At 40.7% G+C, this 27,457-nt stretch overlaps 1 protein-coding gene across 3 annotated transcripts in view; it reads left to right on the top strand.

Moving 5' to 3' along the window:
- Oprm1 (opioid receptor mu 1) overlaps nucleotides 1–23,157 on the top strand; it is a 75,759-nt gene extending 52,602 nt beyond the window's left edge. Inside the window, exons 3-5 of one of the 3 annotated variants that reach the window (XM_032894776.1) lie at nucleotides 768–1,120; nucleotides 1,889–2,409; nucleotides 21,282–23,157. In XM_032894776.1, the coding sequence (XP_032750667.1) occupies nucleotides 768–1,120; nucleotides 1,889–2,409; nucleotides 21,282–21,320 (913 nt within the window). In that variant the 3' untranslated portion in view covers nucleotides 21,321–23,157. Of the gene's footprint in view, nucleotides 1–767; nucleotides 1,121–1,888; nucleotides 2,410–3,411; nucleotides 4,309–21,281 lie in introns of those variants that run through there. The other 2 variants (XM_032894777.1, XM_032894779.1) reach the window with 2 other exon arrangements.
- The last annotated feature ends 4,300 nt before the right edge of the window (nucleotides 23,158–27,457 follow it).

The raw sequence follows: 27,457 nt of genomic DNA, 5'->3' as shown, positions 1-27,457 counted from the left end.
ATAGAAAGAAATACTTCAGGCAGGATAATATATAAAGAAAAAGAGTTTCTATAAATCACAACCTTTGTTGCTAAATTACCAAACAGCATATGGCTGCAACTTTGGTAAGAACCCTTCTCTGAATCACATTATGGTTAATAATTGTATATATTATGTATATGTATACATGTATAGGGATATTTGCATATATGCATATATACATATATGGGGATATATATGGTTATATATCCATAGATGGATATATTTTTAAATTATTTTATTAACATATATTATGTCATAAAATATATTAAATTATATATATTGTAAATATTTAGAATCTTTATCCATATGGCAATTCCCCATCCTGCACCAATCACAATAGCTGCCACATTAAAAACAAGGAAAGAAGCTAAGCATGGCAGGGCACACTTATGTTCCCAGAACTTGGGAGTTAGGAGAATTAGGAGTTCAAGATCAGCTTTGCTGTATAGCAGGTTCAAGGCTAGTTTGGGATACATGAGATCCTGCCTCAAATAAATAAACAGCATCCCCAAATGCTATTTTTTCTATTGTAGTAACTATTTAATAGAAAAGAAAACTTGTAATGAGGGAAATTTCTATTTATTTCATGGGCACTCAATTATAAATATTGACTGTTACTTTGAAAAAGTCCTGGGTCTGCTCTCAGGGTCTTCCATTAACCATTGATGTTTTCTTAAGAGAATGCCACCTGTCTTCCAGGTGGTGTCTCCAATAAGCCATTTCTCTGCTGTTCTTCAATTTCCTAGATATACCAAAATGAAGACTGCCACCAACATCTACATTTTCAACCTTGCTCTGGCAGACGCCTTAGCGACCAGTACACTGCCCTTTCAGAGTGTCAACTACCTGATGGGAACATGGCCCTTCGGAACCATCCTCTGCAAGATCGTGATCTCAATAGATTACTACAACATGTTCACCAGCATATTCACCCTCTGCACCATGAGCGTGGACCGCTACATTGCTGTCTGCCACCCAGTCAAAGCCCTGGATTTCCGTACCCCCCGAAATGCCAAAATCGTCAACGTCTGCAACTGGATCCTCTCTTCTGCCATCGGTCTGCCTGTAATGTTCATGGCAACCACAAAATACAGGCAGGGTAAGGGTTAACATGGGCCTGAGTCAGGGATGAGGGTACCTACAGTCTGAAGTATTGGCGATATCTGAACCAAGCAGAATTCATGGTCCAGTATCTTTGTCAAACTTTACTTTGAATTAAGAAAATGCCTTTAAATGCTTTGAAATGAAAACATTTCTCTATAATTACAAGCCTTCTAGGTATTTTAATAAGAACAAACTCTACTTATTCCTGATTTCTCTGAACTTACTTCATCAAAATGTTGAATAAATGGGAACAGAGCTCTCGCAAAAGTAATTAAAGCTTAAGCCCAGCAAATGTTTTAGTGAGGTTTGCTCATAATTTCTAAGCAGTTGCCTATCTGACAAACTCACATTCCCTGTCTTAATAGAAGCTGCCATCCAGAAGTGGAAGGGAAGAATCCATTAACAGGAAAATCCTACAAACCTTGGATACGGTTATGTCATTTACAATAGCATAAATCCCGCCGAGTGTCTGACTCATTGAGACATATACAGAATTTCTCACTTCATAAGATCTTAATGTGATCCAAGTGGACAGAAAAAGAGAAAATGTGGGAAGGAAAAAAAAAAAAGAAAATAACTTCTCTGTACATCAATGGATGAGTCTCTCCCTTCGTTTCTTTAATTCCTTTCTTACCAGTCTGTAAGCAACAAACTTCACTCAGCTCAGGTCAAAGATACTAGTAGGCAAAGGAGCAATTTCAGTACCCAGTGTTATAAATAAATGTCACCGCTAATTTTTTTTCTGAAAATTCTTTCCTTCCAGGGTCCATAGATTGCACCCTCACGTTCTCCCACCCGACCTGGTACTGGGAGAACCTGCTCAAAATCTGTGTCTTTATCTTCGCCTTCATCATGCCGGTCCTCATCATCACTGTGTGTTATGGACTGATGATCTTACGACTCAAGAGCGTTCGCATGCTATCGGGCTCCAAAGAAAAGGACAGGAATCTGCGCAGGATCACCCGGATGGTGCTGGTGGTCGTGGCTGTATTTATCGTCTGCTGGACCCCCATCCACATCTACGTCATCATCAAAGCGCTGATCACGATTCCAGAAACCACTTTTCAGACCGTTTCCTGGCACTTCTGCATTGCTTTGGGTTACACGAACAGCTGCCTGAACCCAGTTCTTTACGCCTTCCTGGATGAAAACTTCAAGCGATGCTTCAGAGAGTTCTGCATCCCAACCTCGTCCACGATCGAACAGCAAAACTCCACTCGAGTCCGTCAGAACACTAGGGAACATCCCTCCACGGCTAATACAGTGGATCGAACTAACCACCAGGTATGTGCTTTCTAGAATTACGGATAACATATAAAAACACCATATCTGGTACCAGTCTAAGATTTAAATCTTTAAGAAGGTCAGTAGCTTGAGGCAAAGTCCAAGAACAGAGGAAGGAGCGAATCAATTTCTGATCGTAGAGTCAGGAAGATGTGCCACATAAATATGTTGATATATGTGCACAAGTTCATTTAGATATAAAGGTTTGATAAGTAATAATCTATTATGCTGCTAAAAGTTACTATCCCCAGAGCCTTGTCTTCTTTGCAAAGTAAATGGCTTTAGTACATTTGAGAAGTAGTGTCACTTTGGAGTCCTTGATTCACAACTTTTTATATTCCAAAATATCTCACTAATATTCCTATGATTTAAAAGCAAACCCCACCCCAATTCTGTAGTTAAAGAACATTGTCCACTGTGGTCATAGGTACAAGATATTCCCAAGAGAGAGAAAAATGTATAACATATGTATATGTGTTATGTATATGCTATTATGAATGACTATATATATAATATATGTATATGGGTGTGTATATTTGATAGACTATCTCTAATATTTGTTAAGGCTTTGTTTTGTAGACTCCACAGTCTGAATATTAGAGCAAACGCCAGCATATTACCTACTATATTAAAGTTAATTTTAAACAGTTTCCATGCTATTTGGAAATGATTTAAGACTGATTAGAAGTTTGGACATGTATTACTATGTCCAGGAGAGCCCCAAAAAGATCCAAGATTCACTCACAATTTTCTAACCATACAAGAAATGAACAAAGGGGAGGGTGTCTCTAATACCCTTAAAACTGCCTAATTCGCTGTGTTTCAGTAATTCAACATCTAATCTAAAACTTACTGCAATATATGACTTAATTATTAATACTAGTTTAACTATTCCAAATCCTTCCCACACCTAAAAACCACAGTGAGGATAATTTTTTAGTAACACAGAGTTGAAATTCAAGCCTCCTTTGAATTTTTGGGTTAGATTCTTTGTGTTCTCAGGGAGCAGGGTTATGAGGATTAATAAAAAAGACTACCACGTCCTTCAGAGGAGCAGCCAGAGGGAGGCCCTTGGCCCCCACAACGGTATCTGCTCCCACTTGCTGTCTCCCCATCACACATCTCTCACTGTTCCCTTTGTTTTCAGCTATGGCTACCCGGCATAGCCTTTATTCAGTCTTTCTGACTGACCTCAGATTTATCTAATACAACCTAGATGGATCTGCCTCAGGAGACAGGAATGCTCATACCAAAGTGGGAAGTGTGGCTAATGCAATACACGTGAGCCAGCACCCCCAGAGAGCATGGTGGTAATGGCGGCAGATTCATTCCCCACTCAAAGGCAATTATTAACAAATTTATCTCCCTGCTTCCAGCTCAGAAATCAAAGCCAGGCTCTCTCTCTCTCTCTCTCTCTCTCTCTCTCTCTCTCTCTCTCTCTCTCTCTCTCTCTCTCTCTCTCTCTCTCATTGTTATCCACATCAACACATAACCCTTTCACTTTTTCTAAGCAGCCCTCTTTTTAGGGGTTTTCAAACTCTCGCCTGCCACTTTGAAAGGGTAAGGATTTAAATTGATTTTTTTTTCTTCTTTCTCCAACCCAGGGATAACATTCTAGAGCAAGCAATTTGAAACTATCTATACCAAACTGGGCTTCAAATCTTTGGCGTTCAAATATTTTGCTGTCATTGGAGAAAAGGGAGAGAATAGGAAAGCTTGGGCTCTTCCTCCCCTCCCTAGGGGTCCTGCTATGTCTTCCCTCCCAGGCTTGTAGGGCTGTGGCTGCTTGGTAGCTTCCTCTAGGACACTGTTGGGCCTTCTTATCCTGCCTGTCCCACCTGACCTTTCTCTAATGGAAGCACAGCCCTCAACCTCTCTATTCCAGCACATTCCTGTTTCAAACACGATTGCCCTTCAGCGTCTCCATCACTGCCTTCTTCGACTCCCTTCAAAACCCAGTGTTTGCACATCAGTGTGGTTTTTGCACTGCCCAAGAGTAGAAGGGAAGATAATTGGAGAAGTTCTGTCCTAAGTAACTAAAAGGTTTGCTTTAAAAATACATCCAATTAGCACTTACCCTTATCACTGCCTCTGCGGAGCAGCGTCAGCATCAGATAACAGAGAAGCACATTAGCCTGGAGCTGGCCGCCTCCCAAAGGCCCAGCTGGGAGAGCTGGACCTAGAAGAGAAGCTGTAGGAAGCAGAAAAGATTCCCTGACATAATTGAAATGAACAGAAGCCCAAGATCCTATTCCCCAGTCTCTACTGATGTGTCTTTCTTTGAGGTTAAGGCAGTCAGGTAAGGATGGCTGGAGCGATAAGAAACCCTGTTGGTGGTCATTTCTGGCATCCATTCCAATCGGATCTGAAGGATGAGTAGAACTCCATGGCTCTGCCAATGGGAATCATGGGGATTAGCTCAGAGTCAGAATCTGACCAGCAAGTACATTACTGTAGGTTTCATGTTTATTCATTCATTTGTTTTAAATAGGAGCCATCCTGTTAGGAAACAAGGCTAACTGGGTTGGCGTGAGTGACGTTTTAGTTAGAAGTATTAGAAGTTTGTCACAGTTATCAATGTTTATGTTCTCTCTGTCTTTTCTCAGGTATATACATACATATATGTGTGTACATATATAATATATATATCATATTCCACATGTCACATGTCAAGCATGCTAGTCAACTTCCTATCCTGCAGATCAGAGATGCAATGTCCAACCTCCCCAGGGTGTCTATATTCTGACAGATGTCCACACAGTGCAAAGTGAAGTAGTAACATGGCGGTTGTCAAGGTAATTAGATAAGCCATAGGAGAAAGTTCTACGCCAAGCATACATCCAGAGTCACACAGTCTACTAAAGGTGTCTCATTAAAGTTTTCTTGTGCAGCAGAACTATTCCAAGACTAGAGGGTAGAAGCTGTAGGATAGATACATCAGTAAAATCTGGGCCAAGCTTGCCTGCTTGCGTTTGATGAATTTCAGCTCTTTTCACCCAAGCCATTCCCCATCAAGGATGTCAAACACCTGCTCTATGATGCCCACTGTACGAATGGCTAGGTCCACAGACACTCACCCTTAGAGTGCTACCTCAAGCTTTTCTTCCTTCTGCCCACAAGTTCTGAGGGAGAGAAAAGAGAAAACAGGCTCACTTCTTCAGGCCTGGTTACAGAAATCGCAGTAAGTGTCCTGGGGAGATGACTCAGTGTCATGCTGCACAGGCATGAGAACCAGAGTTTAGATCTACAGAGCCCCAGTGAGCATTGATGGGTAGGGGGCAACAGCCTACCTATAGTTACAACACTGGGAAAACATGAGACGGGGTATCCCTGGAGAAACCAGCCATGTTAGCAAGCTCTAGGTTCAGTTGGGAGACCCTACCTCAATAAGATGGAAAGTAATCAAGTATCTCCCAGCACCAACCTCAGGCAACTGCCTCCACATTCACCAACGCACAGAGATACAGTCCCCTTAAAGGAAATGGCATCAAGTTACATCCACGCCTACTGTAGCTCAAAGATCTACATCTAGATCTGATCCCCGTTAGGATCTGAATGGGGGAAAGACGCTAGCTCTTGATGACAGGACCTACAGGCACACTGTGAATGGATGGAGAGGGGGTAAAAGAAAGATAACATTCCTCATACTGTAATAGACAACTATTCCATTGCTTCTTCTGACACCTCTGGTCTCTATCTATCCCTGTCCCTGAGATGTTACCACAGATATCTCCAGAATAGCTGAATGAGGGGAGTTTTAGCTATAGAATGTATATGGAAGAACTCTTTCTTATATAACAACTCAGTGACCCCGTAACACTGACATTTTTGGCCCACCCTCCAGAAACAATGAACAGTAGTAGGGTTTCTCCTCCATAGTTGTTGGTACTCTAATCCCAAGTTAGACTTTGCAAAAAAAAAAAAAAGGTGTCCTCAGATGCCCCCGTCTCCTAATTTGATTTTTAACAAGATGCTTTAAAAGACCAAGACCTGTCCTAGAGAAGTCTTGTCCTCACTGAGAACGGGGTGAGGATGACGTTCTCCTCCAGACTTTATTCATCGCAAGCTCAGCTTCCTGGTCCCCTCTGAACCCAGACTCAATTTATATGCAGTGTGTTTTCTTTATGGCTTTTTGATCTTGATTAGATGGATCCAAGCGAAAGCGTTTGTGTTCCCTCTGTTCGTGCTACAGTTGAGTTTCCCCACCCACGTGCCATCCTGCTGTCCTGCTGAACTGAACTCTGCTTCGTAACACTTCCCCCTATGGACTCCCCTGAGTGACATGAGTCTCCTTCAGACCTGAGATGTCACTGCCCACACAGTGTCTCTCCTGCTTTCTTTCTACCCTGAATTTACCCTATAAGGCACATTCTACTTGATATCTGAGAGATTTTGAAAATTGTGATTTTGTGTGGTCCTGCACATCTCTATTGAACAACATCTCTGATGGATGAGCACGAGAGGACAAATGTTCATGGAGGTTAAATGGTTATACAACATCCAACAATCGGTAACAGGCAATCTCTAAACAAACAGCACTGGTTTTAAGAATAACAGAGCTGTTCTCTGCCCATGCCCAATGTTATGCTTCTTTCAATGACTGTGGTATGACCATAGCCAGAAATCCTCTGCCTCTATGAACTCTAGAATATAAAAGATCTTTAATATATATCCTTGAAGCAATTATGACTTATCATGTGAGAACAAGAATCTTCATTTTAAATAAAACACTATTCCAAAATTCCCGATTTAAATAGTGGGCAAAGTGCTTGCTGCCTAACCATGAATATCTGAGTCTGAATCGCTAATACCCACATATAAATCCAGGACATCGTACACATCTGTAACCTCACACTGAGGTTAGAAAGTCAGACAGGGGTTGGGGATTTAGCTCAGTGGTAGAGAACTTGCCTAGCAAGCGCAAGGCCCTGGGTTCGGTCCCCAGCTCCGAAAAAAAAAGAAAAAAAAAAAGAAAGAAAGAAAGAAAGAAAGAAAGAAAGAAAGAAAGAAAGAAAGAAAGAAAGAAAGTCAGACAGATCCTTGGAGCTTGCTGGCCAGTCAGAGGATGTGAAATAGCAAGCTTCTGGTTCGGTGAGGGGCCCTGTCCCAAAAGATAAGCTAGGGAGGAATAGAGGAAGACAACCGACTTTAACCACTAGCCTACACACACATGCACGCACACACACACACACACACACACACACACACACACAAACACACACATGCAAGCACATACATGCATACGCATTCATAGAACACACACGTATGCACACACAATAAATAAATTGTATCTTTTCCTTCAATTTCTACCGTATTTGATAAGCAATTGTTTTCTCTTTCTCACCAATGGATAACACAAGATTTACAAATAATATAGTTGTCTTTGAAAACAAGCTTTCACTTTTATCAATGAGCCTTACAGGGTTAAGTCATGTAATCACAGTAAACATTATATTAATTTTTCTCATTAGCATGGTAAGGCCATTCCCAAACCCTCTGATTACCATTCTGAAAACACTTTTTTAGCATCTCAATTCAAGGACCAGACCAAAAACAAAAACAAAAAACAAAAAAAAAAAAAAAAAAACAAAAAAAAAAAAACAGGAGATACATGTGAATAAGCTAGAAAACTACAGCCTCCCCAGAGAAGGAAAAGCAAACGCCTCATCTTTAAATTCAACTACATCACTCTCAAAAACTAGATTCGTGGAGTTTTTGTAAGACATCTGTGGAGAGCTAATTTGGGAAGGAAATGATTTCAATTCCATAACAAAGGCTCCAGATGAGAATAGCTCCCAAAATTATGGTACTGGACCACATTACTGCATTCTTGGTGAATGAAGCCAAAATGGCTTTTCTTTCAGCTCTTTGGTTCAAAAGAGAAATGGCTCAATCATTGTGTGTGTGTGTGAATGTGTGTGTGTGTGTGTGTGTGTGTGTGTGTGTGTGTGTGTGTGATGAATGGCCATCTTTATGTATGTCTGAAATTAAAGTAACGTAGGTTTATTTGAATGATATACCACAGATAACAGCAGTAGCCAGTACGTTTCATCTATTAACTATAATAAGGGTAAAATACTGTTTAATTAGAAATAATTTACACACTTGGCTTTAATAACATGTATTGATCTATTTGTAACTAAGGAAACATATTATTTACTCATATGCTGTGTGAATTATAATCTAGGAAACAATTTTTATGGATGAATTCATCCAATGTCATGGTTCAAAGGCAGCGACTGAGAATTAACTCAAAATACTTTTAACTTTATGATCCAGGCTGTCAATCAATATGATTTACCTCTTGGTTCTCTCATTTTAGTTTTATGGTGATTTTGATGTGTATTTTTCTTTTGGCAGGGAAAATTTTAAAGATTAAATGAAATGATATTGCTACTATCTAATTTCCTTGTGCTCACTTTTCCTATTTCTGTACATAACTCTTAAAATATAGCAACAATTTTTAAATTAGATGTTATCTTACTCAGCTAAACTGAAGTGTTAAATTCTTATTTTGTGGCCGTCTTTGGTGAAAATATTCTCATTTGCTGGAATTTACTATTTTGAAGATTTTATTTTTATTTTTAATTTGTGTGTGTGTGTGTGTGTGTGTGTGTGTGTGTGTGTGTGTGTGTAAGTGAGTGTTATGCCCACAGGGGCCAGAAGAAGATAGTATCAGACCTTCTAGAACAGGAGTAGCAGGCGATTACCAGGCCAGTGTGCATGGATGATAAATTAACTTTATCAGCTCTCCATGGAACACAAGCTGAAAGTGACATCACAGTTTGAGATCATTATTCCTCTTCGGTCCTAGAATGAATGTATGGGAAAGTAAGTTGGATCATTTGTCTACAGGAAAGAAGGGGACAAGGCAGGGACAGAGGGAAGGAGACGAGGCAGACAATGAAGGTAGGAAGGCTAATCTGTATAAAATTTATGCTCGCTATCCACTGCTTCTTCGTGCAAGTCTTCTGTGCACACCAGAAATCTCAGGAATGCTAGAAATGCAGGCATCTATCCCTTACCACCTTGGTTATGCCTACTTTTCCAGCATTAGCAATTCTTCATAATGATCAAGAAAATATTTTATAAATAAAGGAGAAATCATCTGCTTCTTTTGCTTTAAGGAACTTAAATATCCCTGGGTTTGGGGAACATTGGGATATTAAAGTTTCTTCAAAAGAAACAGGTAACTTCTCACTGTGCTGAAATGGGTACCCTCAAGATGGGGGACAGGCAAACAGAATTTATGAAAGACAATATTTAGACATAAGAACATATCAATCAAGAGAAATAGTTTTAAGTGTTTTGACAACAAAAACCCAAATTGATAACTTACAGAATGAATAAATGTGGAACATGATATGACTTCTGTGCATTTGATGATAAATCTGCTGTTTAATCCGTATTACAACTTACAGCTAAGGATATCTTTCTGCACTTTCTTCCCTGTGGTGGCAGCTAAAATACCTTTTATTGAAGGCCCCTAAATATTGCCAAAGCCAGTCTCATTCAGATCCTGTAGACTTAATGTTAATTTGAGTTGCTCTTTCAGAGAAAATGACCTGCAGCCTTAATCATTATTCACAAAGAATTAAGGGCCAATCAAGGTAAGTGTTGTTAATGCTGGAAAGGTTTGAACAAGGCCTACTTTCCTAGCAATAACAAAGCCTTGAGAGGTCTTCAGGATGAAATACAATTTATAAAACATAAATTATAAAGCCCTGGACATAAATCGCAAGGAGTAAGAGGAATCTCTGGCATATTGAGTAAAATAGAGTCCCAAGATTAATGGGAAAGATTTTAGCAAATGAACAACTACAAATTATCAAGCTGTGAAAACTTGTCCCAGAACCTAGGTCTCTATGAGAGAAGCAGGTACCTCTGAGAAGCAAGACTGCTTATGGCAAAATTGCCAAGAAAGAAATTAGCTGATAGATGGCACAATTGGGCAAACTCAAGAGCCAGTGTTTTATGTAGATTTGAAAACCTCTACCAATCTCTATAGCTGTACACTGTGTTTAGTTCTGATCTAAATTTAATGATGCCATGACTTAGCTTTATAAAATTTTATCTCATTGTATTCTTAGGAGCCTCAGTCAGTAGAGACATGATGTGAATGAACCGACTGATTAAACAAGGTTTTCTGAACACTGAAATACAACACAAATATAGAGGTTACTAGAGAAAATTTGTAGCCTGAAAATTCAATTACGCAAACCAAATGAGTATGAGTGTATACATTTTAAGGCCTCAGAGAGATTTTATTTCATGACTAACAACATGACCCAAAGCACCTAAACTGTGGTGATTAGATTACAAAGACAATTCTAGAGCCTGGGACTAAAGAAATGTTAGCCCTCACACAGACAGGCTCCACACTTCAGTAATGGAATGAGCAAATTAGATTAGTGAGAAAGATGGCGGAAAGACTCGAAATATTTTCATATCTTCCTGTGGAACTCCACAAGAAAACCAATAGAATAAACCAACCTGCTGGACTCTTGGTGGCTCTCACCATCTGAACAACCAACCAAACAGCATAAACAAGCTGGGCCTAGGCCTCCTGCACGTGTGTAGCACATGTACAGCTCTGTCTTCATGGGGCTTCCCCAACAAGTAGAGTGGCTGAAGCTGCTATCAGCAGATCCCATTCTCCTAACTGAGCTGCCTTGTCTGGCCTCAGAGGGAGAGGATGGATGTGCCTAGCCCTGAAGGGACATGTTGTGCCAGGGTAGGTGGATACCCAGGGGCCTCCACCCTTCCAGAGGAGGAGGAAAGGGGGAGGGTCTGTGTGAGGAGGAGACAGTGATTGGAAAGTAATGTGAATAAAATAATAAATTAATGGAACAAAATGTAGTTACTCAGAAGTAACTTTAAAGACCTGATAGTCAGCATATTTGTAGAGGAAAGTAAGCTGTGAACTGGCCCCCTCCCTCCAGCATCACCTCACTAATAAAGCCAGGAGAAAAATTACAGAGGAAAGTGTGTCAATACAATCGAAGAAAGAATATTTAAAAAAAAAACAAAAAACCTTTACTGTAGTGCTATTAACAGACAAAAAGTTGTGACTAATTCATAAGTACAATTTGTGTTTAAAGAAATGTTTGTAAACTTTGAGACTCTGTTATCCCCTTGTTCCTAGAAGTGTCTAATGTTGAGAGATATGCATGCTTTCAAGAGACACTTAGCTATCATGTTAAACCTTGATAATTAGGGCATCAAAGGAGACAGGTATCAAATTAAGATGCTGCTGTTTTCTGGTTCCATCAAGTTCTTGGAGAACACTATTATGGTGATCTGTTAGTGCCACCCATTAAAACCAGAAAAGGTAAATCTCAACAGACAATGTCAGGGGGTGGAACTTATTTTAGATATAGAAGCGGTAAGATACACTGTCCACACTCCATCATCAGAAGAGTGCCTTGCACTACGAGGCTCGACAAAGCCCACTGCAGGTCATCAGGCCTGAAGCTGTGACCCGATCCACAGCTCAAACCTTTATGAAAATAAGTAGCAATGTCTCAGAACTCAAGACATTCACAGTTCTAAAACTGATTGCTAGTCTCACTCCTATGCTCACCCGAATATATCCATATACACACAACATGCTAAAACTATATCTCTCTGAAAGCAGAACAGGTTGTGCTTTGTTTGGGTTTTCGTTTTCTGTTTTGCTTTGTTTTGAAGCTTAGCACTTTCTGGCTATAATTACGAGGAAGACAGTCTGTGCAGCCGTAGGATATGTTTTTATCTAATTAAATTGCATGTTGCTAAGAGTTAGGCTTGTAAATGACACATTCTTTTGTTTTGAATACAATATCTTTGCAGAAAATAGATTTATTTTGAAAAGGCATATACACAGAACTGGGAGAAGCACGCCAGAGATATTTTGTCACCATATGGCAAATGTAAGCCTAGAAACCAGGGTACCTGGATGCTGGTGCCAACCCCACTGACAACCACTTGTATGAGAATATCCCATGCTGGTAGTTGTTGAACAGATTTCTTCATGACCAGAAGATCATTGACCTCTAAGTTTGCTCTAGAGTTAGAACCTTGTTGATTGCATCATTCAGACTCTGGGGCAAGCTTCTCTCAATGAACAAAAGGCATAATCACTTAAGCTTTCTTCATGACAGAAAATCATCCAACATTGAAAGCAGGCGGAAGCATCTGATATATGTGTATGGCTTTTTTGAAGTATTAGGTTTTCCTCCACTCCTTCTTTACCAAATTTAGTTTAAACAAATAGAAGAGTGTTGCTGCATTTTTATAATAACGGCTGGGAAAACCGCTTAGTTGATAATGTGCTTACCTTGCAAATATGGAGACCTGAGTTCAGAACCCAGAACCCATGCAAAAAGGCTGGAAATGGAGGTGCTCACTCTGGAAATCTGGAAGCAGATGTGTCCCTGGAAACTGCTAGCCATCCATTCCTACCAAACTGGTTGACTTGACATTCACTGAGAGACTCTGCCTCAAAAAGAAGTAGACAGCACCTGAGGAATGACACCCAAGGTTGACCTCTAAGCTCTACATGCATGTGCACATCTTATGCAGACAGACAGACAAAGATGCTTAAACAAGTTTCTTGCCAGTGCTGAATTAGACGAAAAGGGGACTGAGTGCTCATGAAAGTGAATCTCGTGACTCAGATGAAAATTGCATCATGTATAAACTCCTCTCATGGAATAGAATGTTCTTCACATAATCCGTCTGATCACTGTGACTTAAAAATACTATGTGCAGCTTCTTGTGCCTGTATCAGATATTGGCTATACTGCATAATCAGGAATAAGTAAAAATCCTGCCGCGCCTGGTTCAGGCAATGAGGCTTAGAGGAAAGGATGGGTTCCAGTTACTAAGAACACTGAGATCTTTGCCTCTGAATCATCGACTCCAAATGGTTTTTGTGTGACTCTGTTTTTATGATTTCTCTAATGAATGGGGTTTTTGAAATGTATTACAAGCAAACACTGATCAGCTTCCAAAGTACCCAAATCAGTTACTGGCTTCAGTTGTAACATTAGATGGCTTTGCAAGTAGGGAGGAAAGAGTGAAAGGCAGAGGAGGCTGCAAGAATTAAAATATTAAATTAGCATTTTCATCCAGTACACATGAAAACATCACTTCACAAGGGTGTATTTCCTTGTGTAGATTGACAAAGTTAAAAAACATAATCCCTTAAATTTTCTCCAGCTCTAACACAACAGGAAATACCTCAATCTTTCTGTGAAGAAGAACTAAAACTCCTTAAATAAGCTTCACCTTGGAGCTTAAAAGCTTTTCAGACATTTTTATTAGAGTAGAACACAGCCTGAAGGGGGTTTGTTAGTTGACTTCCTGGAAAGGTTATGCCATTTAAAAAACTCTTGATATAAAAAGGGAAAATTAACATTAGAGAATTACATCTATGTATATATAATGTACATATATAGGTATGGTATCTAATGTTAACTGCCAACTCTATGGACATGTGTGACTGCAGTGTCCTTCTGGTCAGAAAGAAGCTTGGGTGTAGAATTCTGGTGGTGAGGTCTCAGCAAGAGCTCATTTCAGATCTAAGGAGGACAAATAGACACCAGGAAGCCAAGAAACCAGAAAACCATCAACATGGTAGCGCAATTCCCTTACCCTGTGTCTCACAGCACAACACAGTGAGGTCAGACCACTGACAAACTGTTGTTGTAAAATATAAAAAATGAAAAAAAAAGTATGGTTGTCTTCTTCTATCCCCCTAGGTCCAGCACCTCAGTGACCCAAGACATCTGTTAGATATCTCGGCAGAAACACATCCCAACTCCACGGCGGCCCAGTGTCTCCTGCCACCGCACTTTCCTACACTCAAACCGTCACATAAAAGAACACACAACACAATAATCTTTGATCCAGTTGATAAGATATAATTGCCCACTTAAACATACAAAGCCCGGTGCCATCCATCCCTTAAGAACATTAATAACAACCTGTAAATACACAGAGCAGAATCTTAATGTCACCTGCCATATTGTCCTGCCATGGCTTCTCTCCCTCTTCCTCCTCTCTTTTCCTCTTCTCCATTCCAGTCTCCTCCTCTTCCTTCAAACTCCTCTCCCACCCATCTTTCCTTCTGCTCCAATGCCAGGCCTCCTTCTATCCTGTACCTGCCCCTCCCCTGTATTTTACAAATTCAATGGGGAGAAAGTTCTGGTGAAGTCACCTGATTCCTGAGTACCTGAGGAGGCAGCTGTCCTTGGGGCAGTGGAATTAGCATAAAAATACAGATAACTCCAGGGCAAATCACAACAACAAACATGGTGAGCTGCATCACTGCCTGAGAACCCAGTGGAAATAGCCCTAAATATTTTGTAGCAAACAATAAACAGTTATTGATTTTCCTTCCCCAAGAACAAGCACCCCAAAGTAGTCCCGTTGTAATCCTCATGGGATTGGACAATGACAGTTCGAAACTGACTAGCAGTAGGAAGTATTCAGGATCAATAGGACCTGCAGCTCACTCAGTAGGCAGGGATAGGCAGAGGTAATTAAGGTACATCCCCACCCCCAACGTCACCTGCCAATCTGCCATCTTAGCCTGGCTTGTTCATATGGTTGTACCATCCCATCAACAACTAAGATTAGATATTTGCAAATGCTCAGACCAGATATATCCCCACTTTTTTTAATCAACACTTGATTATAATGACTGACAACAGAAGGCTATTAACAAGATGAAATCGACGTACAGTATCAAGCTTAACTGTGCACTACACCTCGTCAGGCAGATGCAACTAAGTCCCAGAGAAGACTAAAGGTCTAATTGCAGAAAACTACCTGGATTCCTTGCTCATCATTTGCATATATTACGCCAGCATGCTGTGGGTACTAATCCAAAAACAAAAGCAGTTGAAAGCCATACCTGCCTATGTTCATCCAGTCTATGGGTTAAGGCCAATCAGAGATCCATCTACCATCAGAGAATGAAGACTTACCTGCTGATTTCTGTGGTTCTTTCCATCTCATTGGCTATAGTTCACAGAGTGAAAGGTAGCTTTCTGAGCTGTCTCTAGACTCTAGACTCTAGGGATAATCTTCACAATGCTGTATAGAAATAGGAAACCATATAAACGCTGATATCCATGAACTCCCTGGGGTCTCAATAAAGAAAATATTTGCAGAGTATGCCATTGCCACCAATGGTGGGTCATTAAAAATGATCTTAGGTATTGGGAGATGGTTCAATGCATAAAGTGCTTACTAGATGAACACCTGAGTTTAGATCTAAGTACCCATGTTAAAACCAGACCCAGCTGGGTACACTCGAGGAACAGATCCAGGAAGACCTCTCAAGTTTACTGCCAGCCAGCTTAATCAAACCAGTGAACTTAGGACTCAATGAGAGACCATGTCTCAAAAATAAGATGTCAAACAATAGAAGAAATCAACGTGTTGACATGACTTCTACATGCATGAACATAAACACGAAAAATTCATGAGCCCAGGAGCAGCAATCCTACCCTTGGACAGAAACCATATGGACATTTTGTCTTTCATATAAACATACGACAAAATGGGGCACATTGCCCCTGGCAGGATTCGCTGATTTAGATCACTGTTGCATTGGTTTGGTTAAACCAGACGGCCACAGTCACCCAGTGCTATTGTCTAGACACTATACATTATATAAACCCAGGGCACTTAGGTGTCACAAGAAGTCTGAGTATTCATGAGCATGACTAACAGGGATGCCTCTTTGTGAGTTCATGTGCACTGGGATTCATTGTCTAGAGATGCCTCTCATAACATCAGGTACAGCGGGATAATTTAAGGCCAAGCCTGCCAACAGTCCTGTTCACACAGCAGGTGGACAGGGGTGGTAATGCAGCAATAGCACCATTAACAGATTGCTGCTTATTTCTGGTGAGTCGTGAGTTTGCTCAGCCAGACTGAAGCTGTAAGATAACCAGGATGCTATTATTTCTTCCCTATGCCTCCGAGGTCCACACTGTTCCTTCCATGAATCAAGTGGTTGGTATCAGGGGTCAGACCATACAGGTTTAGAATCCCAAAGGGTACCTCTGGCTAGAGGATGACTTCCTTCCCAGAGACCTGTAATTCAAAGGGGGCTTGTGGCTGATCTATTGGGATAGTCTCCAATACTACCTCTCCCTTTTTTCTAGCCAAATTTGATGAAACTCCCATTTAATTCAACAGAATGAATGCAAAGATAACACCTGAAAACTGCCTCTCAGAGCCAGGTTTCCCTTTTTTCTGATAATACAAGCCAAGGGTAGAGAATGTTGCCATTGCTGACTCTAGGGTTGGGCCATATTTTTTCTAAGGGTTTCAACATGAATAAGGGTCATTGTGTTGTATCAGAGCTAACAAGCTTCTCAAGACAATTTATTGAAACCCATGAACATAAACTTTTCAATGCAGTGATGCCAGATCAGCTTCAGGAAAACAGCATTGGCGTGGGTTTTGATTCTCCCATATGGTAGCAAATATGAGGAGAATTCAAACAGCACTCCAGAGACTAAAGAGATAACTGAATGCCTAAGACTATGTATTGCACTTGCAAAGGACCTATATTTGGTTCTTAGAACCTACAAGGAGTAACTCACAATTATCTATAACCCAGCTTCAGAGGTATTCATTGACTCTTACCTCTGTAAACGCCTGCACTAAAGTATACATTATACACATACACACACAAGTGATGATAACAACAACAACAACAACAATAATAATAATAATAATAATAAATAATGATGACAAATAATACCTCACTGCACAATAACATTATGTGGTACTTGTCAGAGAAAATCATTTTTGGTAACCAATAGGATTAAGAAAAGTAGAAGATGGAAGTTGTAGTGATTTGAATAAGAACAGCCCCTCATGGGTGCGTATATTTGAATGCTTGGTCCCTGGTTGGTGGAATTGTTTTGGGAAGGATTATAAGGTGGTGTTACCTTGATGGGGGAGATATCTCCATGGACTGGGCTTTGAGATTACAAAAGTTCTCTCTCTCTCTCTCTCTCTCTCTCTCTCTCTCTCTCTCTCTCTTTCTCTTGTAGATAGGATCTAAGATCTCACCTACTGTTCCAGTGCCATGCCTGCCTGCCTGCTGCCATGCCATGGTGGTCGTGGACTCACCTTCTATAAACAAGCCCCCAATAAATGTTTTCTTTCATAAGCTCCCTTGGCCATGATGTCTCTTCAGGGCAATAGAACAGTAAATGAGACAAAAGTCCCACGTGGCCTAGCACGTGCTGTCATAGTTGATCCATTTACATTCACAGTGTCCAAGACTGCAGGCCGTAGTCTGGAGCAGCCAGTGCTATCATGTCAACTAAATTCAGTTGGCAACCATCCACTGTAAGCCTCCAGATCCCATTAGCTTTCTGTCACTGGCCACATGGAGTGATTATATTGAGATGTTGCATTTTTCATTAGTCTTGTTGTGTTCAGATCCTTTCATCAAGGCTATGGTTTCCTCTTCTCTTCCTAGAATTCTAAATTGCTTCCTTTTAAAACATAGAAGAGACCAAAAGATGTGCCATGACCTCCTTGCACATCTCCTACAGTCATCTCTTCACAAATCTCCTGCCTTGAATATCTTAAGCATTCACAAAACAAGCATGCCAATTAAAAAAAGAAATGGTGGTACTTAGCAAGGGGTCCAATTAGTCTCACTTACTTCAGACCCCATCATACTATTGAAAGTCCATCTGATTAAAAGCACAACCCTAGACCCACAAGAGAACCAAGGGCTTAGTGACCAGGCATATTGCAATATGAAATTTCATATTCATCCCCAACCCCTCTCACCAATCTCCATTGTACTCATGGAATGAGTTCTCTGATCTTCCAAGATCAGGCAAGAAAGGCTATGAAGAAGCAATTGCTCTAAGACAGTCAAGTATGGTTTCCTATCTCTTTTGGTGATCTCCATAAAAGAACTGCATTCTATAGAAGCAAGGCTTTCAGCTGTGAGGACCATCTTCTTTTCTTCAGAGTATGGGTCCAGTGGCATGATGTCTGGACTAAGCTTCTCTGATTTTCTAAATAGACTCTTCTTTGGGCATTCCAGGCCTTATGGGGATCACTGCCTTTGCTTGGGTGTGTCTTTCCCATCCTGACCTCTGTTTTGGATTTCAGGGGTGTCACATGACTTAAAGAGTAGTGCCTTTCTCCTGTATGGCTTATGACCCTACATAAGCATGGTGTTGGTGTAAGATCTCCCAGCAAGAATGGTTGTGTGAAGGCTTTGACTTTGTAGAGAGAAGGGTAATTTTATAAATTTAGTATTTACACTCCTGGGGAGGAAGGGTCTGACTGTCCAGCACAGAGTATGTTGGCAGCAATATTATTCCTCACATTTTGAATATCTTCTCCATGGAGTCACGGCCTCGGAGAAATCTTCTCATGTTGTTCATAGGTCCTGACTGAAACAGAAATCCAGAATAGTTATCATTAGTTATCCTGTAAGATTCAAACTTAAGGACGAAGGCTGCCTTAGGCAAACACCAGGTGGAATTTAGGATAACACCCTGTTCCAGGAAATGAACTAGCCACCCTTAGCAGGGATCCTTCACCATTCCCTCTGCATACCAAAACTATTTCCCCATCAAGGGCCTCCAATGAATTCAAAGGACAATAGGCAGCAATGAATTAAAAAAAAGTAATAGGCCCCACCAATGAGAAATAACCAACTCATGCTGTAACCTAAAGCCTATATCCTGAAACAGTATAAAGGGTGTGGACCTTTGTTCTTCAGGGTCACCTCTGTCCCAGTACAGGGTTACCCTAGTGTACTAGATTATTAAACCTCTTGCTTATTGCATCGATTTCCATCTCCGTGTTTTCCTGAGTGGGACCTCCTGGACGCAGGGCTGATTGGGTCCTACAATCCTCATCAAGGGAAGTGAATCTGTCTTGGTAACAATAGTCATTCTCCTTAAATATAGGGTCTCATGTGAGTTACACTGCGTAACACTGTTGGCTGTGTAAAAGCCTTACCTTTGCCCTACCAACCTCACAATGATGGAAAGTCAACAGCTCACAGAGTTTAGCCTATTAATCAAAGCTTTTCTACTCTCCCTTCCTTTCCTTATCACTACTACTCTGTACCATGACACTCTCCCTAGGGACATGTTGCCCTTCAGATATGTTTCTAATAATGATGTAGGTCTAGGTTTCCCTGACAGGATCCATAGTGTATTCTCCCAGATGGCAACTATGAACACTTGTTAAATTTTACCTGTCTCTCATCAGCCTCCATACATTGTCCCAACTCATTTCTATCCAGAGATAGGACAGAGGTATACTATTCATTGCCTCCTCTGACACCATATTTCTACTAGCCACAGAATATGTCCAAATGTGCCTGCACATAAGCACACTTTGCCTTTTCTCCATTTTAAAAGCTCCTTGTCTAGCTTGACATCCTGAATTTTATACCATCTTGGCGATGAATCCCAACTTCTTAGAAGATAACAAAAAGCAACAAGACTCCAAAGGAGATGACTAAGCAAGCAGGTGGCTTCCCTGCGGTAACTCTACAGAGTGCAGCAGAAAGATATTAAGATTCAGTGCATTGCTGTGCAGCACAACAGACCTTGAACATGCTGGAGCTGCTTCCTCTAGCCGTGAATCCCACCGGGTAATGCAAAGAGACCAGATGGCAGCTACACACACAGTGGGTTCTATCACAGTTCACAGACCCAAAGCCAAAGTCTCAGCACATGAGGGACCAATAACCAAACCTTCTCCAAGAGCAAGCACTGACATAGTGGTCAGCAATGCACTTACCTGTGTCATCTCCACTGCCTGTGTGACAAGTCACAGAAACTGTCAGCTCCAGGGTAGGCTGTGTGCTGGCATCACCAGTATGATTGTTCAGCAACTTCTGGTCCATGATGACCTGCTCCTCCTGAGGATGACATCCAACTGATCTGGTCTTTGTTCTTAGCAAATACATCTTGGCATGACATTGAATGGTTGTAAAATACAGTGTGTGTGAGTGTGTGTACACACAAGTGAGTGCATATTTATGTGTGAGAAGTGAGAAAAGGAGAACAAGCCAGTGGGATAACTTCGCAGGTGGACCTCTTCAGCCAGTAAACAGGCACCTTTTGTACCATTCAATTCTTGTACCTTTTCTGAGGTTTGAAACTTACTCAACTACATTAACTGTTGGGAAAAAAATCTTGCAACCCTTTATACTTACCACGCAAATGCCTTCAGACCTCACTAGTTACAACAACAAGTAGAACAAGTGGCTTCGTTGTAACACATTCCATTCTCTTAATCCTCTTAGCTCGACCGCTAGACCACATTCTCACACTGCTGGGCAGAATTCGTGTTACTGCTCAAAGGGTGCGCTTCACAGTGGGAGGTGAATGGCAGTGTACTCCACACCGCCCACCAGACGTGAAAACAGAAAGGAATTCTAACAATTGTGTGCAAAATAAAAATGTTTTCATTCTACTTCTTTTTGATATCTTGGTTCAGTCATTATTGAGTTAACTGGAAAGGGAGAACATGAAAGATGGAGCAAGAGAAAGAATTTTATTTAAAATGTATTTTCTAAGGTCTACTGTGGCATATCTCTGCAATCTTGGTGCCCAAAAAGCTGAGGTAGGAGGATCTCAAATCAAAGCTCGCCCTGGGCTACTGAGCAAAATTCTATCTAAAGAAAACTAATGTTCATCTTTATAATGAGTACTATATGCCAACACATATTTATGATGACCCACATTCTGAGCTCCCAACAAAAGCACAAGACAATGTTCAGTACAGTTCTCATACCCAGAAGACAGTCCTCAATGTGTTCCCTAATGAGACCCCAGAACTCACTATCTTCACTCTTTCTCTTCTTTCAGCTAGAAAATCTGGAGGCAGAAACTGCTCCATTGCCCTAACTGGGTCTCACACCATCCAGACCCTCGCTAAGCTTAGAGGCCGCCATCTACTTGGAATCAGGTTGCTGTCCGGGTGTGTGGGAGGCTCTGGTTTCCTGGGAAACCATCTGATCCTGCATTCAAAGTCATTCCTCTCTGGCTACTTCACTCTGCACATGAGAGATGCTCAGACTGTATCAAGCACTCAGAAAGAAGAGACTACAGGACACTCCTGAATCCAGCTCATGTACAGAACCATCTGAAACACCCAGTGGACCACAATGCTCTGTGGTATGTGAATTGCGACCATCATAGAAGGTGACCCCTCTCTATGTAGAATTTTTATTTTTCAAGCAAATACTTATGACCTCATCAAAGAAAATAATGTCACTTGTTAAATTCACTGTAGTGATACATAAAGTAAATGCTACCTCTGACCTCTGACCCAGTCACCTTCTGTAGAGAGTTCCAGTCCTTTTAGTCTTTTGTGATGGAATACATCATTTCCAACTTAAAACTTTCACCTTGAAGTTATGGTATAGTTAACACATCAGGGGCACCTCCGTTTCTTGGTTTTGTATTGTTTGAAAGAAGACAACATCTTCCTCCTTAGCTGTGTGTTGAAAATGAAAGGGATTGAAAGCACAGTGTCAACTGCAGAATGGTTGATTCTCACTCTGAAAGGATTTACTTCGAGTTATAATGTGGGAGTTAGGAGAGGGACTGTTTTTTCCTAATTCCCGTGATGTCCTCTAAGTGTTCACAAGGTCAAGTTCATAAGGTCACCCAGTGAGTTCATCATGCTATCATTCTGAGCAGGAAGCCAAGAATTTCGCTCTCTTCATTTTTTTCAGGAATTTCTCCACACTGCATGCTCTTTTGTATTATTTTCCCTGATGCCTTCTGAAACAGCACGATCAAACAACAGATGTTTTCCTTGAGTGCCAGGAAAGTTTAAGCACTTTTAAAATATGAAACCGATAAACATAATTACAAGACAGACTCAACCGTATAGGAAAAAACATGTGATGGGTTTTTCAACCCTATATTGTGACTTGAACATGAAATATTAAGAGTACCCCAAACCTCTTTCCCTAAAGACTTGCATTGATGCAATGTCATAATCATTATCTTGGTCTTTTTAAATCTTGGCTAAATAGCAAGATTTCCTTGATATGATATCAATCTTTCTTGATTCGATGTAGCTTCTCAAAGAAAAGTCTTCTCTAGTTTTCTTTGACATAATATGCAGTTGAGATTTGGTGGAATCCCATCTTTAGATCTGGAGAAATGGGTGAGCCAGGTGGCCCATGCAAAGGAACGAACTTTGAACTTTTGTCAGCACTGATTACATGAATTTTGTCATCGTCTATGGAGTTGGGAGTAGAAAAGAAAGGCTCTGGTTTCCTTACAAGGGTTCCAGAGACTAAAAGCAGCCAGCAGATCCAACTATACAATGTACATCCCTTCATCTGTCTAACAGATACCAATAAACCCAAGATATCCAAAGGCAGTATTTCTGGAAGACAGCTGTCAGGGGTCAGAATAACTGAATTTACTGTCTCAGCTCTGATTGGCTGTAATTACATGGACCCAGTCATGTATCCATTAGAAGAGGAAAAGGAGTTCTAAGATAAGTGTTTTAATGCTTCCTTTCAATGATGCCTCTAATAACCTCCATTTCTGAGACATTACATCCCAGGATAAATGGGCATTACGTTGTACTTCTTACATTTTCTCATAGAAGTAATTAAAACCAGAATCTTCAAAAGATTTAGAGTTTTAAAAGGACAATGCAATCAGACTCATTAGGGAGAAAGAAATATCCACATGGAAGTATTGAAGAAGAGCATTCCTGCTTCCAGGATGGTATTTGACCCAAGTTCTCTCGAGAACACAGTATTGTTTCTACTCTTCGGGCTTCTTTTCAGTGTTTCTGTATAATGCCCCCCTCCTGGTATGAATTAAACATGTGGCTGAAAGTTATTTGGCCTTGATGTAGGATTTGGTCCAATTTTTTTTCTACAGATGTTATTATGTATGTACACGTCTCTTCCATATCATCTCTTAGACTCTACAAAGAATACAGAATTCTTGTTCTTGAAAAGGTTCACTTTAAAAATACATTATAAAGCCAGTAAGGCATTGCCAGTATTTGTTCATGGAAAGCCACTTCCAATGCCTGCGCACTAAACCTAACTCCCAACTCACTGGCTCATAGAGCCCTCAGCCCAGAGGACTAATTTTCCATTGTGACTTAACGTTAAAGAAAATGGAAGAAAATGGAATTGTTCTTCCTTCTCACTACACCTGTACCTTCACAAAGGAAGTTTCTTCCTCACTGCTATCTATTAATTTGGCTGCCCCAGAATTGGAGGCTATAGATGTGAAGGGGGGCAGGGCGTGAACTTTGGCCAAAACTATGGAAACTCTGGGTTACTGGGTGGGAAGCTCAGTGCCTGTCCTCCTCCATACTCGGTTTCCTGTGTGCAGCCTCCATTATGTGGCTGCCATGCATGTCCTCTCCTGACCAATCTCTAGAAAGGAAAGAGGAGGAGAGATGGGATTCAGCCAGGAAAGAGAGATTCTACAATGAAAATGAAGAGAGAGATGGATGGCCCAGAAAGAATTGGGTCACACTTTTGTTTTAAACTCTTTGCTTCAATATTCTGGATCTGCCTTCATTTCATGACACTAAGGACAAGTTTTGAAGAGACACTAACGAGCTTTAATCTGAAGGTCAAACAGACAAGTCCTTGAACATTTATTTTTGTTTTGTGTAGCGGTGAGTTTTTGCTTCACCACTTTGTGGATCGCACACGCACATGCACACCTGCCATGGAGCTATCTTTGGATCTGCAAATGAAACACACACACACACACACACACACACATTAGCTTATTATTAAAATGCCTTGGATAACTCAAAGGCTGGGCACTCCTAAACCTTCCCCTGCTACCCTAGGCTCAATCAGGGGAGTGGCCAGTGGCCCCTTAACCTGAAATCTCACATGGCTGGCTGGCTTTCTCCAGCTGCTCCTGGGTCCCATCCTTCTTCCTTGAGTCATGGTTGATTCTCTCTCATTTCTCTCTGTGTCCTAGCCCGAGCAACTCTGCACCTAACCATTGGCCATTGGCATCTTTATTGATCAATCAAAACCTAATTGATGACATGAACCTTTAACATTTGGACAAACAGATTCCCAATTGAATCAAAACATTAGAACCAATCTCCAATAATTTTGAGGTTTTTGTTTATTTTTTGTTTTGATTTGACATATGATACTGAACAATATATATATATATATACATATATATATATGAGATTTTTTAGCTCCCATCTTGAAATAATAGACAATGATAGCAACCTTTATGGGTCATGACCAGGATTAAATGATACAAAGTCTTCTTAAAAAATTAATTTTGGTCTGTAATTTATTGAATATTTTCTATTATACATGAAATTATCAATGTCAAAAAATTAAACAATGACCAGAGGTAGTTCAGGAGCTTCAGTGTGTGTGTGTGTGTGTGTGTGTGTGTGTGTGTGTGTGTGCCCCACCTTTGGGATAACACTCTTCCCTCTCCTTTGAGATGACTCAGAGAACAAACTTACAGACAGTCCCTAAGGTCTCCATGCACTAAGACTTAAGGCAGGAACACATGAAAGGCCCAAGTTTGTGGCATCAATGCTGGAGATGATTCAATTTCACCAGAAATAGTTTCACCCTACACTCTTTGCTTCCCACTGTCATAAAAAGTTCCAAGAATTATGGGATGGCCCCTGTTCAAGGAGTAAGGGAGCCCAGATGCCAACAACTTCATGAGCATGATGTGCAAAGGTGTTCAGATGTCATCATGGAAGGCATTCCTTAGTGTAAGCACATGAGGGGTCCTGTTTACTATAACCAGTATGGGCGAGTTATAGGATTATACACTACGAACATGCAGATGACTGAAGCTTAGAATTGAGACTATAAAGTGGGCAGGGCCTTTGGACCATGAGTTGGGCATAGCTGGAAAAGGCAATCCTCTTCCTTCCGCCCTCCTCTGTGTAAAGTTTATGTGCAGCCATAAGTACAGGTTTTAATGAAGGTCACAGTACAAGTTTATAGGAAGTACAAAGTGATTTGGAAAAGTCTGTTATTAAACCTATATTAAGTGTGTAATGAGCAGGCTTCTGAAAACTGGCTTTTTCTCAGAATATGTGCCCAGGGTTTACAAGAAGCATACACTTAACTACTTTCGTGGATGACTATATTTCCCTCCAATGTTTTCCAACTTATACAGTATTAATTGGATGTTATCTGACAGGTTACAGCTTCAGCGGAACCCTACCCTCTTTTTTTTTTCCATTCTTATTTTTTCACTTCTACCCAAGACAGGCTCCTATGTCATTGCCCGGGCTGCCTTCCAACTTACTATGTAACCCCAACTGGCCTTGAACTCACGATCTCCCTGCCTCAAGCTAAGTGCAGCATTTACTGGTGTAAGCCATCACATGTACCAGGAAGAAAAAAAAAAACTTTGTTACTATAATACATGCCATGCCTTCATTCATCAAAACCACTCAATGTTAATCAGAAAAATCCTGTAGGTTTCAACACAAACATAGACATATTTATAACTTCCAAAGGATGCTTTACCATTTCTGGTTTTCAAAGAATAGTAACATCAATCCTCTCTCATAAAGAAGTTGTCTATTTCTCTCAATGATTTGCCACCATGCAGAGTTGTATCCTGCATCAAATAAGAGTTTGGTTCTCACAACATAATTATGCTCGGCTCGTGAAATCTAAGTTTTGCTTAAAGTCCCTCTAATAACATTAGGTTCTCAGCAGTATATGCAGCTTTGAAGTAGAAAATATGTATCTATTCTGTGATCTTGGAGAGCTAGCATGGAAGACCTTTTGGAGAGAGGGGACATATTTTTTTCTCAACAGTATCACATGTAGCCATAATAGGAATATTTAGCAGCCAAAAATATCTTTCAGGAAAGAATGTTCAAATGCTGTCTGTGAGTTCTTTCTTCCCACCTTGTAATTTGATGTTTTAAAAGGAACTGAGTCTCAAAAGCAGGCTGTGATGTTCTATTTCCTTTCAGGCCTCTTGAAAGAAACTTCTGTTGTTTTGCTTCAAACACAGAAATGTTTTATTTAATTGGCACTATCGACTAATGTTGGGAAATTTTCCATGAACACACGATTAGCAAATGCCAAATGGTTAGCAAATATAAGGAGAAGTAGTATGTGCAAAAGACGATTTGAGAAGAGAAAGGGAAGAAATCAAACAGTGGCCGTTTCCCCAAGACTCTGAAACCAAACAAAGTCACTTCCACGGAAAAGCAGCGATGAGCTGAGTAATCTAAGCAGGTTAAAGCCATTTTAATTAACACATACCAGAGAGAAGGCAGGGGTTACAATTGCTCGACTTTGGGAACGTGATTTCTCCAAGGGGTCAAAGCAAAGGACTCTGGGATTTTTTTTTTTTTTCCATTCTGAGGACAGCAGAAGCACCACAATACCGCACAATGCTTGAATCCAGTGCCTGATGTTTTCCACGTCCTGGCTCCCTGGGGAGATGGACTTGTGGTTTGCTGAGGTACTTTGTAAATATTGGACAGTGGCAACATCGCTGTTTGGTGAGGCAACCAAACAACCAAGTCGCAAACTCAGAGCCTAGCCCCTCCAGGTTGTGAGTGACTCCATAGGTTCAGTTCGGCTGCCAGGGGTCCTTGAGAAAGCTCAATGCAGGAAGCCAGTCTTCAGTACACCATTCAAACATCTCTGGGCAGAGGCGAGCCAGTAGATCCTGCTAGATCTTGAGAGACACTAGAATTCTATGATCCTCAAACACGAATATGCCGTTTGCATTGGTTTTCTTTCTATAGCACAGTTCTGAGGTGTGGTATTTAATTCTGTTCTTTCTGTTAGACGTGTGGCTTTGCCTTTGCTACGGATAAGACTTCCTTTATGCTTTAAAATGAGCGGACTTTATCTTGGGATTCGACCAGACACTTTAAAAAGAGAGAAGGCGCTGTTAAGACAACAAATGTGGACAAAATGGCTGAGTGTCTGTGAATCCTTGAACCTTGTTTACTTACTTTCTAAGAAGCGTGGTTTGTTGTTGTTTTCTGATTGGAGGATACATTGCCTGTC

Source organism: Rattus rattus, chromosome 2 (genome assembly GCF_011064425.1).
Source record: "Rattus rattus isolate New Zealand chromosome 2, Rrattus_CSIRO_v1, whole genome shotgun sequence".
Classification (NCBI taxonomy): Eukaryota; Metazoa; Chordata; class Mammalia; order Rodentia; family Muridae; genus Rattus; species Rattus rattus.
Note: the sequence above shows the minus strand (reverse complement) of the source record. Positions and strands in the feature narration are given on the sequence as shown.